The 18,341-nt window shown below is 35.3% G+C and overlaps 1 protein-coding gene across 2 annotated transcripts; it reads right to left on the reverse strand.

The window, feature by feature from the left end:
- Positions 1 to 1,207: 1,207 nt before the first annotated feature.
- LOC128683455 (rhomboid-related protein 2-like) lies at positions 1,208 to 15,318 on the reverse strand. Of its 2 annotated transcripts, none has more exons than XM_053769132.1 (6): positions 15,191 to 15,318; positions 4,601 to 5,014; positions 4,180 to 4,335; positions 3,673 to 3,848; positions 3,131 to 3,327; positions 1,208 to 2,853 (listed from the first exon to the last, which is right to left on the reverse strand). In XM_053769132.1, the coding sequence occupies exons 2-6, from the start codon at positions 4,940 to 4,942 to the stop codon at positions 2,735 to 2,737; spliced, it is 990 nt and encodes a 329-aa protein (XP_053625107.1). In that variant the 5' UTR covers positions 4,943 to 5,014; positions 15,191 to 15,318; the 3' UTR covers positions 1,208 to 2,734. The 2 variants fall into 2 exon arrangements, with proteins under 2 accessions (XP_053625107.1, XP_053625106.1); XM_053769131.2 differs by lacking the exon at positions 15,191 to 15,318 and adding an exon at positions 11,707 to 11,925.
- Between the last annotated feature and the right edge of the window lie 3,023 nt (positions 15,319 to 18,341).

Genomic DNA, 18,341 nt, shown 5'->3' on the forward strand with positions numbered 1-18,341 from the left:
AGACGACGACACGAGACAAAACATATCGGAAATAAGACCGTGAGTATTTTGTCATGTTGCATTATGAACACGATTCCAATACAAGAAAATTTAAAAAATAATTATTGTTCTTATTAGAAATGCTTTTGACTCCAAAATACTGACGTCAGATGTGGCGTGATCCGCCTTAATTAGGTCCTCAGATTGGGTCTGACCCACCGACTGAAAGGGATGGAGTTATACAAAAGAAAGCGGAGCGGATTACCTTTTTTGAAAATAATAATCAGAAAAAAATTCTGAAATCGAGCGATTTCCTTTTCTGTTAAATAGTTACGTGCCTCTCTGTTAGTGGATAGGTTACGGATATGGGTTGGATCCATTGCACCCAACCAAGTCGGAGCGTATGTTAGAAAGAACATTTTAATTCCATATTCAAATTTTCAGAACAAATTTGCTGCGAATGTTACAAATAGAACATTGATTTGACCAGACTGAGCCTTATTGATACAAATCAAATCCTTATTGATTCTGGTGTTATGTCAATAAAACTTTAATATTTAATTTTTTTAATAAGTATATTTTTTATAATTTTTAGAAATGTTTAATTAAGTACTATTTATTTTTTGTTGATCTATAAATACGGAACCCACGCAATATCGCCTTGCGTAGGTTTATTACAGTCAGAGCGACGCGACGTCTCGCGCGCATTCCTGATTTACATATTATAATCATGTGATTATGAACAGCTCGGTTGTGTTAAACCTAGTAAATATATAATTCCACGCTCCCTCAATCATATCTATGGTTATATAGATGTGCCTGGTGAAATAATGAAAGATATGATGGTGCTCTCTCGTTTCGGAGGCCAAGATCCACTTTGGGCTCACTGGCTACGGTGAAGTTTGTTGCGCCGCTTCTTCTTCACTTGCGCTTTGGAAGCCGGCAGTAGACTTAGTTTAAGTAATTTTTTTGACATCAATAAGTGATGTATATCATCCTAAATTGAATAAAGAATTTTGAATTTGAATTTGAATTTAGCAGAGGTAAAGTCCCTCAAACAGGACACCGACTCGTATTGCGTTTGCGGTTATGGGTTTGCGGTCACATAACGGGATAACAATGATCATTATCGGGATATCATTAATTCTAGTATAAAATTTCATCACGACTTTTTTTTTTAATATTTTTATTTTCATGTTTATGAAAAATGCTTCTCAGCGGATCTAAGCAAGTTTTATATACAGGTTTCGATTGATTCCATCTAAATTTGATATGTCCATTCAAACTATTAATTAAATATAGCTTTAAAAGTTACAGTAACTTACAGAAGGAAAGTGATGGATAATGTACCTACAATCTCACATTAACTTTAGGTAAGATAATGCTTCAAAATACAATGTTCCAATGTAATGAATGTAAGCTCATCGTCTTTGTAAAATTGGAGAGTGGAATATTTTTTCAAATGTTGTGATTCTCATCACTATATTAATTATATTAACGTAGCTTATAACTAAGTACTTTAAAACAACGCTTTCAGTAGGGTCTTACTCCTGTAGGTATTAGCACCCAAATTGTTGTGGTTTACAATTTTAACATGTTTTCATGGTAATTTTAAATTGTTACGAAACTAGTGGGAAAAAGGATGAGAGGCCCCCGAGAACATTACCAAGAACACTCAAAACATTATTCTATATAGGTAGTTGTTCACAACACAAACTTAATCTATTATGACACAAACGTTACATATCCTTACAAATCACTAGCCATAATATAACATTGTTTTGATACAAAACAACTTGATGATTTCATAGAAATCATGATTATTGAGACTATAATGTGATCTTCTTCTTGAGACTTATTACTAACACTGTACGTTGCCGCAGTAAACCAAGAACATCTTTATATTTTAATGACACAAGTAAAGGTGTAATTTTAGTTAATTATCATGAACATAATAAGTATATATATTTACTCTATATTACATCCAAAGCGAACAGGCAAAACAAGATGTGATTTTAAAGCACCCATCACAATATAAAACCAATTCCTAAAGTTTTAAAATTGATACAATATATAATATTATCATTGTAGACTTATTAATTAATAAAATAATGCTCTACACTACACTTTTCAGTTACGCGATAATAGTCGTAACATTTTGACAAGATTCGCGCAAAAACTACTGCAGAATATTGCCACATCTTGGTATTATCAAACGTGATGATAACGACAGGAGAGTTAGCTCTTAAATCATCTTCAACAGCATTTAAGTAGATAGCAAGAATCTAGTCCGAACAGCTGTGAACTGTATCTGCTGTATATGTGAAATTCCGTATCCAATGGAAGACATGGTATCTCTAGATAAAATTCGTCCGTTTTCCATTTAAGCTCTTTTTCATATTTTGAAGTTGAGAAACATTGTCGTCTCGTTGACGAGGAAATAGTAAAACTCCTCAAATACTCAGAAAGCCTAGTGGACGGTATTTCGAAGAACACTTCGTTGAACACATCATCATTGTCAGCAATTAATGTTCACTTGGGATACTGACCTTCCTCGTGGATGGATAAGGATGGGCCATGAACACAGTTAGCACGACTTTCAAAAACTTATTTTTTGGACTTGTCGCTGGTAAATGTTCCTGAACAATGTTAGCGTGGCCAGCAATCAGCTTCTTTATACATTCTTAGGCCATTTATCGTTTCTTGTTTCCTATGTTTTAAATTTTTTAAGCTTTTTGTCTCTAAACTTTGTAACCTATATGGAATATAAAGTCGCGTAGTAAAGACCCACAAAAACAACGCCCGCTGTCAATATGGTTGCTGAGAACGCCCGACATAAACGAATGTACGTCTTATCGTCGTTTTCTTTATCAGCTGCAACAAAGAGAACACTTGCATTATGAGAATTATAATTAACCAGCCCGCTGCTTCGCCCACGTGAATTTCTCTGCGAAAGCGGAGCAGACACGATCTTCGTTTCATTCCCCGCTATAGTCATTTCTAAAGAACTAAACGTTGCGTAGCATGTGCGCGGGATTTTTTAAATGTCAGCCACTAGGATCTCATTCTAACTGTGGCGCCTAGTAGTGAACAAAAAAATGGTTATCTTTCGCGTACTCATAGTCGTCGATACAAATACAGTAATTCTTACCTTTGAAAATGATAAAGGCTAGTGGGATCCCAACAGCAGCTCCCAGGGCGTGGGCAGACCACGCAACATTGTCCTGTTGCGAGTGTGGTGATCCCGGGGTCATCATGGGGCCTCGCACCAGTGCCCAGCAGGTCTCAGAGGCCCCTAGCACTATCACGCTCAACGGCCGAAACCACCAAAGCGGTACGTAGCCGAACCTGTTAGAAGAATTACAAATTAAGTCATTTATATCCTATCAATTGAAGGGCTAAAAACTATTACTTTTCATATAGAATAGATACAATATTTTTTTATTCAGGTGAAGTTTTAAGAGTATGGGTATGAAATTTTACCTAAAGTAATGATGATTTGTACCATGATATACTAGAATACTAGATATTACAGTTTTTTTTTGGTAGATGCCTCTGAAGACAAGGATTTTGAACGGGCATTACAAAATCCATCTTCGATCGCTGCGCTGTCATAGCATAGCTACTTCTAGTAGTCATAGTAAAATTCGATATCACTGAACTAACCACTCTACCAAAGAGTAAAACACTTACTTAAGGCAAACATTAGGTAAATGCGCAGTGAGGAGCGCATACACAGCTCCTGAAGCCCCGACGACCCTGACTTCCGGCTGCAGTAGCCCAGCGCCGAGTCCGCCGGCGACCACACCTCCCACCCACACGCCCATGACTCGCCACCACGACTGCTCGAACTCCAGCCGCCAGCCAACCTTGTGATGAAGAAACATATTATAGTGGTAGTTTATCTAGAGTTTCTGCGGTCTTCAGAAGGACCGTTAAATCTTCATCGCTTCTTCACGCTGGTAAATACAATGGTATTTGCCAGCAGCGTATCCTACCATGAATATTGTAAGAGACAATCAAGGGAAAAGTGCCATAAACTGGAGATATTATATATAATATTCTCATAGGCGATAGGCTATGCCAGCCAGTCAGCCATACAGCAAAACATGCCCTTCAAATTCTGCAACCAATAGCTGTGTCGACCACCCCGTAAGGGATAAAGGCGTGATAATGAAAATGACTAAGAAAATAACTTACAGCGAGAGCGACAACTGCATTCAGAGCCAGGTGGACAGCATTAGCGTGGACAATGCCATAGGAGACCAGACGCCAGGGTTGGTGCCACCACTCGGGCAGCGGCGTCCATTCTAGCCAATCGCGCCATTCTTCAGGGACGAATACGTGGACACTCACCTGGAATAATGAAATATTGAAACATAAATGGAAAGGAACTTGGATCGTACAGGAGCACTCTTAGATCGTAGCGCGCCGTATAACATGCATTTTCACACATTTGCTATTCAAAACGAAAAGGCGTAGAATTTAAAACAACTTTTGAGACTAAGCATTTACAAGAGACATTGCCAATATTTAATATCCAATGTAAATTCTTAGTAGTTTTTTACACTAGTAACTCGTTATTTTAAAATAATAATTAAAAGGCAAATTCATATCTTACCATAAGTATAATCATGGAGATAGTAAAACACGGCGGCTTGACAGCGTTTATTATTCTATCCTTCGTCCTTTCAAACTTGGACTTTGTCTTTGGTACATATTTCACTTGTTTCTCGTTACTAATGGTCAAAGCCACTTCATAAGGCTTCGTTTTAAGAGGCGTGAAGTTCGCAGGGTTCAGAAGCTTTTCTTCTGCCTGGCTTGTGTGTGTGGTAGGGTTGTACTCCTGATCTAGCCAAGCCGGGGCCGGTGAGGGCTCGTGTGGTAAGACCCTCCGGCACTGATGGACGGGCACTGCCTCTGCGCTCAGCCGCTGGGACTCGCACTCCACATTCGGAGTCATGGCGCGCGATTCTCCTCCTCATCATATTCCGAACTCACAGAAGAGACACGCGCAACATCCCGAGTACTACTCCTGTAGTGAACAAATTTACCTGGTCATGCTCAACTATATAGTGTGTTAGCAGGAAAATTTAAGTAATATTCTGAATTTATAATGGTATTCCCGAAGCTAAACAGGAAATAATACTTATGTTTATGTGATTTGAGACACTTTTAAATGGAAATCACTAATTTTAGTGTTTTATTGGTGGATAGATTTAGTAGATATAATAAATAAATTAAGAGTATGAGTATTTGAAATAATAAGTAATAAATTTAAAATTAATAATTTAAGTACAAAATGCAAAATTATGTGAAATTAATTATAGGAATTTTTGGTTGACACTAAAAAATTGAAAGCATTTCTCTCTAAGTACCTTAGTAGGCATATCATGTTATTTTAATTCGTATTTACAATATGTTCTAGTAGGTTCCAAGTAAGAGTCATTTCTTGTTATCTACATTATCGTATTATTAGCAAGAAATATATGATTCATTGAAGTACATAGGTACCTATAGGAGCTACCATCATTACGTTATCTTGAGAAAGTTCCCCAGTAGGTATTTCTGTGCTCTAAAGTATAATTTATTTATTTTGATGCGATAATTACGATTAAATTAAAAGGACCATAAAATACTTGAGCGATAAATACAATTTTCAAATACAAAATCTTGTTAAATATTTTAGTATTTTTGCAGTGGATTTCCATTATTTTCGCGGAGTAGGTACCTACGCAATTGCGTAACATAGGTATTTGTAATTTATTTTAGTTATTATAATTATAATAACTAAAATAAATTACAAATATGTTACATAATATATCTCTATGTAATATATTATCATGAAGGAAAACATAGTATGGGCGTGGAAATAAAGCCTGTGTGCCCGGAAACTGGCATTATATAATATTGTCTATTTTAAATCGCATAAATACTATTTATAAATAACTAGCGGCCCGTCCCGGCTTCGCTCGGGTATTAACAAATAATTTATACACCTAAACCTTCCTCAGGAATCACACTATCTATTGGTGAAAACCGCATGAAAATCCGTGCAGTGGTTTTTTGTTTTTATCGCGAACAGACAGACAGACGCGGCAGAGGACTTTGTTTTATATATGCATATTGTAGGTAACATAACAATTGCATATTTTTGTAGATAGTGATAGGCCTTACACTACTGATGATCGAGCTACACCCGCACCTTATTATAAATTAAATAAATTTATTTAATCTACCTCTTAAATAAATTTATTTAATTTATAATATTTTTTAAGTTTTACCATTTAGTAAAGCATTTGAATTTCAGTTCGGTAGGTGCATACGCGACACTTATAAAACAAATTTTATTGAAAATGTAATGTACCCCCATTGTACATTGATGAGTACATAAGCTTTGTGATAACTTATTGGTCAATAAAGATTTAAATTACTAAATCACTGATAATACTAGTAATAGTGAATATTCATAAGTGAAGCGTAAGGCTAATGTGATGCTTCGCACGAGCACCAATTTACCTGCAATCTGTTCGGATTAGGTAGATGGAGAAAACTTATAGAAATCAACATCGGCTCCACTTGCGTGGTTTAAACAATCCTTTACTTGAACTTTGGTTATAATAATTGTAAATAAATAATATAAATGTGAAAGTTTGGAGCTGGACTGTGGTCTGGGTGTGAGGATGAGATTGAAGACGTTTGGGTCATAATCTAGTTGTTAGTTTGGACTTCGATGAAAGATACCCTACCCACCCGTGTCTAGAACATTCCAAAATTTAACTAGTGTATAAATATGAATGACAAAGAAACGTACAAATGGGAATGCCATGCCATTGCCGCTCAGTGCACACTCATAGAAGTTTTACCATAATAACAAGTAATTTATTGAGTATTATAAGACAAAAGGAAGGTTAAAAAAGGTTCTACTTATCATTATCATGTGATGTTAGTATCTTATTGACAAGTTAGTAGATGCCTACTACGAATTCGTTGCGACGAATGAACCAAAAACTTGCAACATAAATCGTTGACCGGCATTGTTATCATTTCGCAGTCAATATTATTTATTACGCACATTGTTACTCACAACTTGTACAACCGATACGTTATTTATACATTTTCTAAGTAGTAATTGCTTTTACGAGAATAAATCGACGAGAACTAGAGCTCTTCTCCATTCTCCTTCTTCCTTCTAAAAATAAAGCCATAATTCGTTCGTCAGTACCTAGTCCGCACACGGAGATAATTATCCTTTCATTTTTGACAACATAGTGATTGATGTTCTCTTTGTTATTAACATATTTGTCATCTAAATAAAGAATTTTCTCTATAGAGTCTTTATTAAATAAAAGGTAGCAAGATATGCGAAGTTTAAGTCAATAAATACTTCTGCAATGGGAGCTCATCAGAATGTCATCAGGTTTTAAGAACTCTTTAATATTAGCATTTTTACAGAAGAATATAAAATAATTGCCATTGCAAATTACACAGAAGATGAAGAATGATGAAGCCTAGGTACTCATCCGTGTAAAGTAGGTACATAGGTATGCCAGCAGAGTGTTAGTATGCAGAACGAGACACCACGTGTCGCTAGATTGTCTGGCAAGTGACAGCTGATATGATATGATGATGGTCAGGGACTACTGATGCTATCTGACCGAAGGTCGCCGTCTCTGGCAGGTAGTCAATTCATTGTTTTACGTTAGGATATGTGAGTCAACCTCAATAGCTAACTAAACTGTTGTTGTATGGAACGCGCGCGTGCCCGGGCTATATGGCACAGAACTTAAATCAGGCTCATAGTAATTGTTTTATTAAAATATTTACATTATATGAATACTTACTGATTAAGAAATTAATAAATCGAGAGATTCAAGATTGATCATAGTTAAAGTAATTTTTTAAATTGATTACTTAGGTCATAGATTTTTAATAGCACATCCAAATAGGATTGGCTCGAGCATGACAAGGAGAATATCCGAGCTTATTAGTAGAAATATTAATGTATTAATAGATACCTTTTACTTATTTGTTAATTATGTCTACGTGAGTACATTGACTCACCTTAAATGTCTTAATAGTAATCACTGAATAAACTCAGACGACGAGGCTATCAGGAAAACGGTCCAGTTCTATATTATGATGTAAGTTATTTTAGTAACTATATAGTAATCACAACACAATACTATAAATAAACTAACCAGTAATGTCTACTTTCACTAATCTGATATAACGATTTTAGCACAACCAAATTCCAAATTACGAGTATACTATGCGTGTGCGCAGAGATAAATAAACAAACAATGACTACATACTTGACTGCCATAAACATTTTTTTATTCCACCAAGAGTTTAGCTACCTGCTGGTTTATTAGACCCTAACAAGTTGGTACTGCATTTCACAATCTGGGATACCATAAGTCCAGTTTCTATCAATGAGAGATAGTAATGAGCGAATAAATAACACGTGCCCATAGAAAAACTGATAAGGGATAACTACTATGGATGATTGTCAGAAATATGACTTTAGACACGCCCAAGTATTAAACTTTATCGAATCCTATCATTTCATAGTTTATATACATTACTTTGTTGATATACTTTTTTGCACTGCATTTTTGTGGGTGTAATGGTTGGCTGGGAGGGAATGCTTTCAGCATTAAGTTCGCCATTTGTTTTAGAAGTAAGTAGGGAGATCTATAACATCTGATGTGGAGTTTTAAGAGTCCAGATAAGTAATATATGGGTTGAGGTTTGAAATAAATATTTTCCTGCTTCGAATAAAAATAAATAAGATTGGAAACATTAACCTCTTCGTGTCCGTAAACATCTGGCGTTACAGACAAACAAACAGTGTGTAATAAACTTTTAAGAGATTGATTTTTTGTACATGTGTACTTTCATCAATATACCTGTACTTCGTGTGGAATTTATATTTCTTTATACAATTACCTATATCGTTATTATGAATGCTGCTTGTTAAACCTTCACAATCATCTATTCTGGTATTGTTAGTATAATAAAATATTATGGTAAATTAATCCTAATCCTATCTAATATTATACATGCGAAAGTAAGTTTGTTTGTTACCTCGTCACGCTCTATCCACTCAACCAATCTTCTCGAAATTTTACACACATGTAGTTTGAAGTATGAAGAAGGACATAGGGTAACCGTTAGTCCCGCTTGTATTTACAGTCGTTAAAACCCGCCAATCCGCAATGGGCCCGCGTGATGGGTTATGGCCCAAACTCCTTATCCATCCATCAGTGAGGTCTGTGCTCCAGTAGTGGGGACGTTGAAATGCATGCAAAATTTCTAGAAGATTCGGTTGAGAGATAGATCTTGAATAGGTAACAAGCAAACAAATTTTTGCATTTACAATACTAGCATTTGCTGCGTTTTGTAGATTCCAACGATTGATACAATGTTTCTTCCAATGTTTTAATAAAGTGCGATGCTAATTGTTCAAACCCTGGCAAATAATGCGCTATAGTTTTGTTTATTTTGACATGAAAAGAAGAAGATCCACGCGGAAAGTGTGTGCACCGGTGGTTTGATGGAACGCTGTAAACGTTATTAGTCATCATGAAAAAATGATGTCCAGTTTATCGGACCGTGCAAGTGCATTCAGACTGAATTCCCAAAGATTTTTCCTCCTATACTGCACACATGTGTCGGATCATAAAGTCCCAATTAATTACAAAACTGATAACAGGATATAGGTAATTAGACTATAAATGTATAATTGTTGTCCGCTAAATGCAAATACAATTTATTTATATTTGTTTATTTACTGGCTAATTACTTATAGTTGGGATTCCTAATTTTACAATTGCTTGCGGAAAATACGGTTTATCAATTCTGAGTAAATATGAACAAAAACCAAAACAATTCGGAAAACTATATTTTACTAGCTGCGCCTTTCGGGATAAAAAGTACCCTATGCGTTATTCCATGTTATTTTCTACCCGTCTACCAAATTTTATAATAATCTGTCCAGTAGATAATTCGTGAAGAGGTAACAAACAAACTTACTTTCGTATTTATAATATTAGTTGGGATTCGTTATTTCTTTGATAGCGACATTCATTTACATACATGAGCTGCGCGGTCTGCTACATTAAGAAATATTGTTACCATTCAACACTCTTCTACTCTACTCAGATAAGGTTTATAACAAAAAGTTTCATGATTTTGTATACGGGTTTGTTTTGTACCCATATTTAGGAAAAGTGTTTGACGTCACTCTTCAAAACCCGACCGTGGTGGTCGGTGGTGCGAGTCGTTGAACTATCGATTGTAGTTGAGCTGCGGAAGCGGGTTCGACTACCGGTCGGTGACAAAACTTAAAAAAAGGGAATGTAACATGCTTACTTTTACTAGGGGTTGTTAACATTTTTTTGCTTTCAAGCAATATATCAATAATCAAATTTTGCAAAAGATATTCCATGTTGCTTCAGTTTCCATGACGCGTACATTCAACGCGTGACAAAAAACAACATTCCCTGACGACATTACAAGTTTGTGTCAAAAATTAAACTATTTTTTAATACGAGTATACATACTTATCTACCTTCATATAATAATATAGGCGAAGAGATTGTTAAATTATTGACAAATTACAAATTGATTGTTATTGATAGGTGTGAAATGTGTGCTAGCATTTAGATAAAATATTACTAATTTAAGGTATGTTTTGTGTTGGTCATCAAGTCCGATATAATCTCATATACTTTTATCTACCCAATATAATATCCTTAAATCTTAGGTTTCTATTAGTTCACGATATACACTAATATATATTAAAAAATTAATACTTATTAGTAAATGGATTAGAGTTACAAATATCAGACGTATAATAATCCCTACAAATCAATTAACAAAAGTACCTAAGTCGTAAAAGTGCCAAGTCAGAATCAACAGGTTCTTCCCCACCAATGTTTGTCTATATCTTTAATCGCATTTCCTCGGCCCGAATTTAATATGTTTGTAGGATGATAATAGTTTTACTACGCCAGTTTATATTCACGTCATCCATCATTTAAATTAATCAAGATTTTCGGACAATTAAGTTCTTTTTTTAACTGCCTGTGTTCGATTTCTATCAAGCAGATCCTTATTTTCCGTTTGATTTACCACATTATGTATCTCATAATTTGTAAATAACTGTATACTTATGTTACGTAAAACAGTCTCTAATCGAAAGGTCAAAATAATACCCTTGCCGATAAACTTTCCTAGACCAGTTACACAGTTCATTTGCATATTTACATACCTACCTACTGAAATCACTGTCACAGCGGTGAGCGCAAAGTGCTAACAATGCATTTACCATTGCGTCTACGATTTGCCTGTTATGGAGAGTGTACCTACTCGTAACACTAGTGTAGAATTATATTCTGGACGTCCAAGGCATCTATATCACTTTTAATAAGACTACTTGCGTCATCTAGTGGGAAAAGTTGGAGAACAATGTGCATGTTTCCTCGCCTTGTGTTCCTTCACCGGAAGCGAGAAAATAACAATGTCATAGAACTTATGAGCCATGGAAATTTCGGGATGAGAAGTTCTTTCTGTCCTGTTTCAGGTAATATTCTACCCGTGAAACATATTCCATCGAAATCCGCCATATAGATTTTGCGAGATTGTAACAAATATTGTTCTGATTATGGTGGATGCTTCAGTGTTGCTAAAAATGTAATGTTAATTAATAAAGCTACTCACCGATGAAATTCAAACTATAGAATGCCACGTTAGCCACATCACTGCGCAAAATATTTACAAAACAACGCACGTCCACTCCTTTCCGAAGACGTAATTAAAAGCAATCACACAATGGAGTGCTAGTGATAATTATCGGATATTATCAGAGTCATATCGGATAATATCCGGCGGTTTAGGAGATGCGACGCGCGCGATAACAAACAGCTGACTGACTGACAGAGGCGGCGGATGAGCCCGGGTTATCATCTACGTAAGTTGTGTTATCTCGCTTTTTAGTTCCATTTAGCTGGACAAAGAATAACGTACACATATCTACTTTTTTAATTAGTTTTAACTAGATAATTATATATAATTTTATATCAATAATTTTTTTTGGTTTTTTGTTTGGGCCTTTCGGGTTAATTGAGAACCTGCCGTATTGGGTGGTCTGTCAACGTTTTGTTTTCGTCAATATAAAAACATGTTTTTATTATTTCGGCTTCGGTTTTATTCACGTGATTGTAATAATACTTTTTTCGTATACTTTTTTTAAGTCAATTTCTTTTTATGAAAATACAATAGGTTTTCAGTCCAATAAAAGAAAAATATTATTTTTTCTTTTTTTTTCGAGCAAATAACTATATTCATTTTTAACAATCCTTCACTCGTATTTTCTTTTGTATATTTTCTTTGTTTATGCGGGCAATGAAGTGGAAACAATTAGAGTTAACAGCGGGCGACGATAACCCTGCGGCAGATATATATTTGTTGCGGGTTTCGAGACATTTAAAGATCAATAAATTTAATTAGAATTTTATCTTTATTGACTTTTGACATATAAATATTTTATGTTATAAATATCTTGTGTCATAAATCATCTGTGTTTTTACTAGCAATGCAGCACGGCTCCATTCTTGTGAGGATTTGTACATTGAATAAATTTTCTACGTAATTTAAAATTAATGTTGAAAAAGAAAAATAATATTTATGTACTAAGACTGTTAAAATCTCGTTTAGTTTTAAAAACAACTCTCCATTTTGGCTTTCTTCTCAGCAGTGGTCGTTCTTTAGGCTAGAAGCGTGGATAGAAGTCAAAGCTTTGAGAATTGCATAAAATGTTTTATTATACCTATTTATAACGACAGGTTTAAAGAGTTCAAAAATCTCTCTCATAAAAATCTTGTCTATTTAGTTATTCTATTTCTATCCACAATTAATAAAGCTATTCCTAGTGCTCAAAGCAAGAATTTTGTGCTCTACACGTAAATGGTCGGTTTCATATGTACCTAGTTCAGGTACATATGAAACCGACCATTTCCTATCGATACAGCGATATAACACCACTCTAACTAGCATAGAATTTGCATTAAAAAAGCAAATGGAAGTAACGTCTACGATTTTGGAAATATCTTTCACATTGACTTTTAACACCAAAAATTTTTTACTAAATTCCTTTTGTTGTCTCTGATACTTCCGATCTACCCTAATCGAATCCTAGTCTTCATTTTTGTGTGATATGACTCGTATCTTAAGTGAGACTTATCACATCTATAAAGCATAAATAAAGGGACAAATATTTCCTTTCGTTTCCCTCTCTCATATAAGGCGTTCCGTCCCCAATGTTAGAGCGCAGGTACTTCCACTTCGCTAGGTCTTCAGCATCAGTTTTCGTCAGATCATTCACATCTTCCTTCACGACATGATCACTTCTATCTCATTATTTAAAATTCAGCAACAAGCAAAGTAATGGATTTGGCTATTAACCCGAGTGGCGCATCGTTTACGCAGCGCGCGATGACGCACGAAGTCGCACGAACCGTCGAGATTGACCAGATCGTAATAAATCCTCTGATACTAAAACTAACCGGAAACCATTTTACAGTTGATTTATAAATACTTGCGATATCTTACTTTGGGATCATCTTACGTTAGTCTGGACTGCGCTTTTTATTTTACAGGATTTTCATCTTTATTCACTTTATAGGAGATAATCATAGATTTAAGATGGCTTCAGAGATAGAGTGAGGATTGAGTAGAGTAGGCAAATATTTATTTCGAGCACACCTCTTTATTCAAACAATTGCCGACTTGATAAAATGAGTAGAGTCGCAAAAGACAGCGTCTGTTCAGCAGTGTATAATTTCTTTCTTAAGTAGCGACTTGGCCCGGTTTCGCACGGGGTCATTTATGTGTATATAAATATTCGGAAATAAATTTTGACTAAGAAATATACTCGTAAATAAGGGGAGAATATTCCAACAGAAAAGTTTTCTATTGTGTAAGAAACAAAGGAGTCACTGTAAACAAGTGTAACTAATTGGCAGTCGTCGAACCCTGCTGCAGTCACGATGTACCAGAACCAAATCATATAATTCAGCTGGAGTGCAATATCCAGCGTACTCAGCGCTTTGTCTTGTGAGTGACCTCGTTCTAATTGGATAAAGGTACAGACGAAGTAATAAAGTTTTTTACATAATAGTCTTATACATCATATTATATTGTTTGAATACAGTCAGTCATGTGCTCACCACAACATGCAACACGTTTCACTAGACATGGAAGGGTGACTTCACAAAATTTAATTAAGAGTTTTCTTCTGATGCTTATAGTAACATTACGAGAAAATCATTAATTTAACAGATTTTTTTATTGCAAAGAAAAGTGATAGGAGCAACCTATGAACGTCTAGAAAACAGGAATTAACGTGATTAAATGTCGACGCATCGTAAATTTGCTGTCATCAAGCCACTTATAGTCAGCCAATCTTCTTGTTATTTACTTTCAGGGTAAATAATGAAATAAGTAAATGAGTATAATTTTCCTGAGCTAAGGATCTGTACGTTATCACTTATATAACATTCGGTAGGAAAAGCTTTCTAAAGAATAGGTTTTATGAAGTTAATTTATTAGGTGGAACACGGTGTACCTTGTGAAATCTGGTGCCAGTTTTAACAATAAAAAAAGACAGCTATGTTGGCAGTCTGTTCTTTAGTAATTCAGCATTTGTATCACGTGACTAATGCTGGTTCCGTGGTTCATGGCCTTGCCTTTTTCATTTACATAATTTATACTAACTGATCACGAAACGCAGGATATTCAAAGTTTTAATGTAGGTTAGGAATAAATTTCTGATAATTTTTAATAGGATCACTAAGGGTTTGCGATGGATATAGAAGCTTGAAGGGACTCTGAAGTGGAGAAGAAGTAGGAAAGTGGACCCTGGGCTCAGACGCTTAACAGCCGAATATTTAGTCTTTTGTCTTAATGTCTGATAAATCCTTAAGTTAATAATATGTGCAGCTTTATGCAGCCTTTTTATTTCAGTGTCATGATTTTTTAAGATCAAAAATAATGTTCTTGAAAACTGCTAACAGGACTCTCACAATCGTAAAAAATGAAAATCAAAATACGAGCAGACGAAACCTCATTACAGTCTGCCTAGTACCTGCATAGTTTGCATAATGAATGCAACGCACCGTATGCGACAAAACCTCATTGAATTTACCTTATCTCCCTTCCACTTCTCACTTCCATATCACTTTCACAGCACTTCACTCCTACCCCATGGTCGTCACACTTGTCACTAGTTTCAGTATTCACTGCTATAACTGTTTACAAATAGTGTAGGGAGGCTAGGGCGGGCGGCAGCGCAGGGCGGCGACTGCGGGGTCGACGAACGACTGCGCGTTGCTAGGCGACGCTGCACCTGTCATAGATTAATATTATACAGAAGACATGTTTAAGATAAATACTATTTTATTTAAAAGAGTGACAATTCGGGAAGTTGTAAACTATTTTGAGTAGGCGAGGTACAGTTACTTAGTTTTAGAATAGACGATGAGAATCTCAGCTAGTCAATTACGGACTCTATACACAAACTTATATTATGTGAAATTGTGTTTTTTTTGTCCTTCTGTCACGTCAAAATAGAGCAATTACATTAATACGATTTTTAGGAAGTAGTTGGAAGGGTGGAAATTCAAATAAGCTACTTTTGGACAACAGCTAGTGAAAACTGAGAATTGTTTGTTATAACAGAAATATATTATACCCTGAAATTCAAGATTTTTTTTTGATAGTTTATTCGCTAAATTTTTGATATTATTCAGACTTCAAAAAAGATGAGTAATATTCGACACAACTATAGAGCCTCCAAGAAGCCAGCATCTTACGGGTACTCCCCTCGCGCTACAGCGAGCTGAGCAACACTCTCGCTGTCGCAGTCGGTCAAGGCTGTGACCGCGCCTTCGCGATCACACGTCGTTCACACCTTGACTCGCTGACTCATTTCTATGAGGAAAGGGCTGTTGCAAAAGCAATTAAGAATGCATTGATATTACAAGCTTTTATTAAGTTTCTCCTGTCCCGATGTTTGTCTGTCTGTCTGCAAGTAAAATTTCACTTGTACTAAAGAGTTGAAATTTTTACAATGCATACAATTACTTATTATTTTTGACTATGTATTATTATGATAGGCGTAACCTGATGATGCACCCAGGATCGATTCCCAGCGAAGGAACTTTTCAATGATTTTTTCATTACGCGTTGATTAGGTACACCAAGATCTCTTTGACGACAATAAAAACTTATGGCAAAATTGAATTCAAATATTTGATCAAAACAAACCAAAGAGAAAAATTAAATGAAAGGAACGACTTCCTGCAGGCCTACCATCAAGTTTTACAGAACGATTCCAATGCAACTCAGTTCAATTTAGGAACCTAAAATGAATCGCATTCATACTAAAGAGTAAGTTGATGGTGAATTTTCGATGCAGTTCAGTTTAGGTCGTAAAGTGATGGTAGCCCCCCTGGGGGCTTACCATCATCTCTTAATACGATTCAGTTCAGGACCTAAACTGATCTGCATCGCTAATTCGTACCATCAAGATGATATAACGATCCATTATAGGTAGTGACCAAAACAATACGCAAATTCGATTTTATTCACTCATTTTGCATACAATTCCGTATCATGATGCGATTCAAAAAAAATTACTATTTCATATAGGTTTCCACGAAAGAAGTCCCGCAGACGTGGCGCTACTGTCGCTGAAAACAACGATGTAGTCTATCTGTTATTTATAGTTCCTAATTTTGCCACGGAAACTCTTTCGTGGTACGGTTTTTATGTTCCGAACTTTGTGTTTAGATGTTATGACCGACAATTTTTTTATCTGCATAATATTGCATTTATTTTAATTTAAATATTTTATTTTATTGTGTTTTGTATTTACTATGGTCATGTAACAGCAAGATAATAATATACATTTTAATTTTAAGTAACAAAAAAGTGCGTATTGTTGGCCCAAATGGTAAGAATTTGATATCGGAACGCAACTCTTGAAACGAGATAAAATATATCGATATCGTATAGCCTTATCTCTTTCTTACATTTGTCTATTGTCACTAGGGTTTACGATTCAGAGACAATTTTTATTTTTTTAATTGATTTCATTCACTCCTTACGATTCGAATGCGACTTTGTTAAGATTAGTTGGTGGTACCAAATAACGCGATTCATTTTAATTTCCTAAACTGAACTGCCCTACAATTGAATCGTTTTGTAATAGTTGATGGTAGGCCCCTGGTTGCTTCCACAGAAAGAAGACTGACCCAGAATATACATGTACGTCCATGTCGCTCAGTATTCAGCAGTATTTTTAATGCAACGAATAGCGCCATCTATTTTTATAAAAAAATAAAGCTCACAAGATAGTTGTAGTTCTTGAAATTTCCGTAGAGGGCGCCATTTTGATAAAGAGACGAATATTTAGCCGGCTACACACTGTCTTGTTGGATGACGGCTCCACACTGACGCCAAAGAGTTCGCCGTGACTTCGCCGAACTTTGGCGGATTCGGTATGCATTGCTGATCTTTCATTAATAAAAATACTCATACATAATACGCAACGAAGGCGCATTCGCGTCGGCATCTGTCCTTGCTCAGTTGCGCTTTTGTAGAAAATCGAAGGTGGAAATTCAAAGTTATGTGAAATATTCCAGATTATATCCAACTAATATTGTATTAAAAATGTTGACGAACGGAGATACAAAAGAAATAATTTTTATATGGAAGTCTTTGCTTGTTGTTCAAATTAATAAGAATCGCGTAATACCCTGAAGTACTTATAGAATAATTGCTAACTTGGCATTGAACAGAAGTGGCACTCATCTCTATTTACCTATGCACTTAGATAAGTATAATTAGACAGCATAATTCTGCAGGTCATTACGTACAGTCAGTACAAATAAATGTTAACAAAATTATTTCTCACGATTTAAGAATCGTGAGAAATAATATAATAGTCCCCATATAAGATGGGGATATTCTTTGCTTACTAGTTTCTTGTTATCTAATGAATAGCTAATACTGGTGCCTTTCTTTCTGGTGTGTACGGGAATCGGTACTTATACTCTTTATTAAAATGTGTTTTCGGTAACTATTAACTGTTAACTAGTTAACGATACTAAATAAAAAAATACCTTTTTTTATACGTTATTTGGTTTAATATGTTGTCTCATGTTTTATATAATGAAATATTTTTTCGTGTTTTAACAACTTATATAATGTCAATCTGTTAATGGCAGTTAGTGTTTACAACACAACACAAATACGCATGCTGTAGTGTACCCATCAAGTATAAATACTGACAT

Source organism: Plodia interpunctella, chromosome 3 (assembly GCF_027563975.2).
Source record: "Plodia interpunctella isolate USDA-ARS_2022_Savannah chromosome 3, ilPloInte3.2, whole genome shotgun sequence".
Lineage (NCBI taxonomy): Eukaryota > Metazoa > Arthropoda > Insecta > Lepidoptera > Pyralidae > Plodia > Plodia interpunctella.

Coding starts and splice junctions, on each gene's coding strand:
- LOC128683455 (XM_053769132.1), bottom strand. CDS start 4,942: ATGACTCCGAATGTGGAGTGCGAGTCCCAGCGGCTGAGCGCAGAGGCA. Junction 3,849..4,179: donor ATGCAGTTGTCGCTCTCGCT/GTAAGTTATTTT, acceptor CTTCATCACAAG/GTTGGCTGGCGGCTGGAGTT. Junction 3,328..3,672: donor TTACCTAATGTTTGCCTTAA/GTAAGTGTTTTA, acceptor TTCTTCTAACAG/GTTCGGCTACGTACCGCTTT.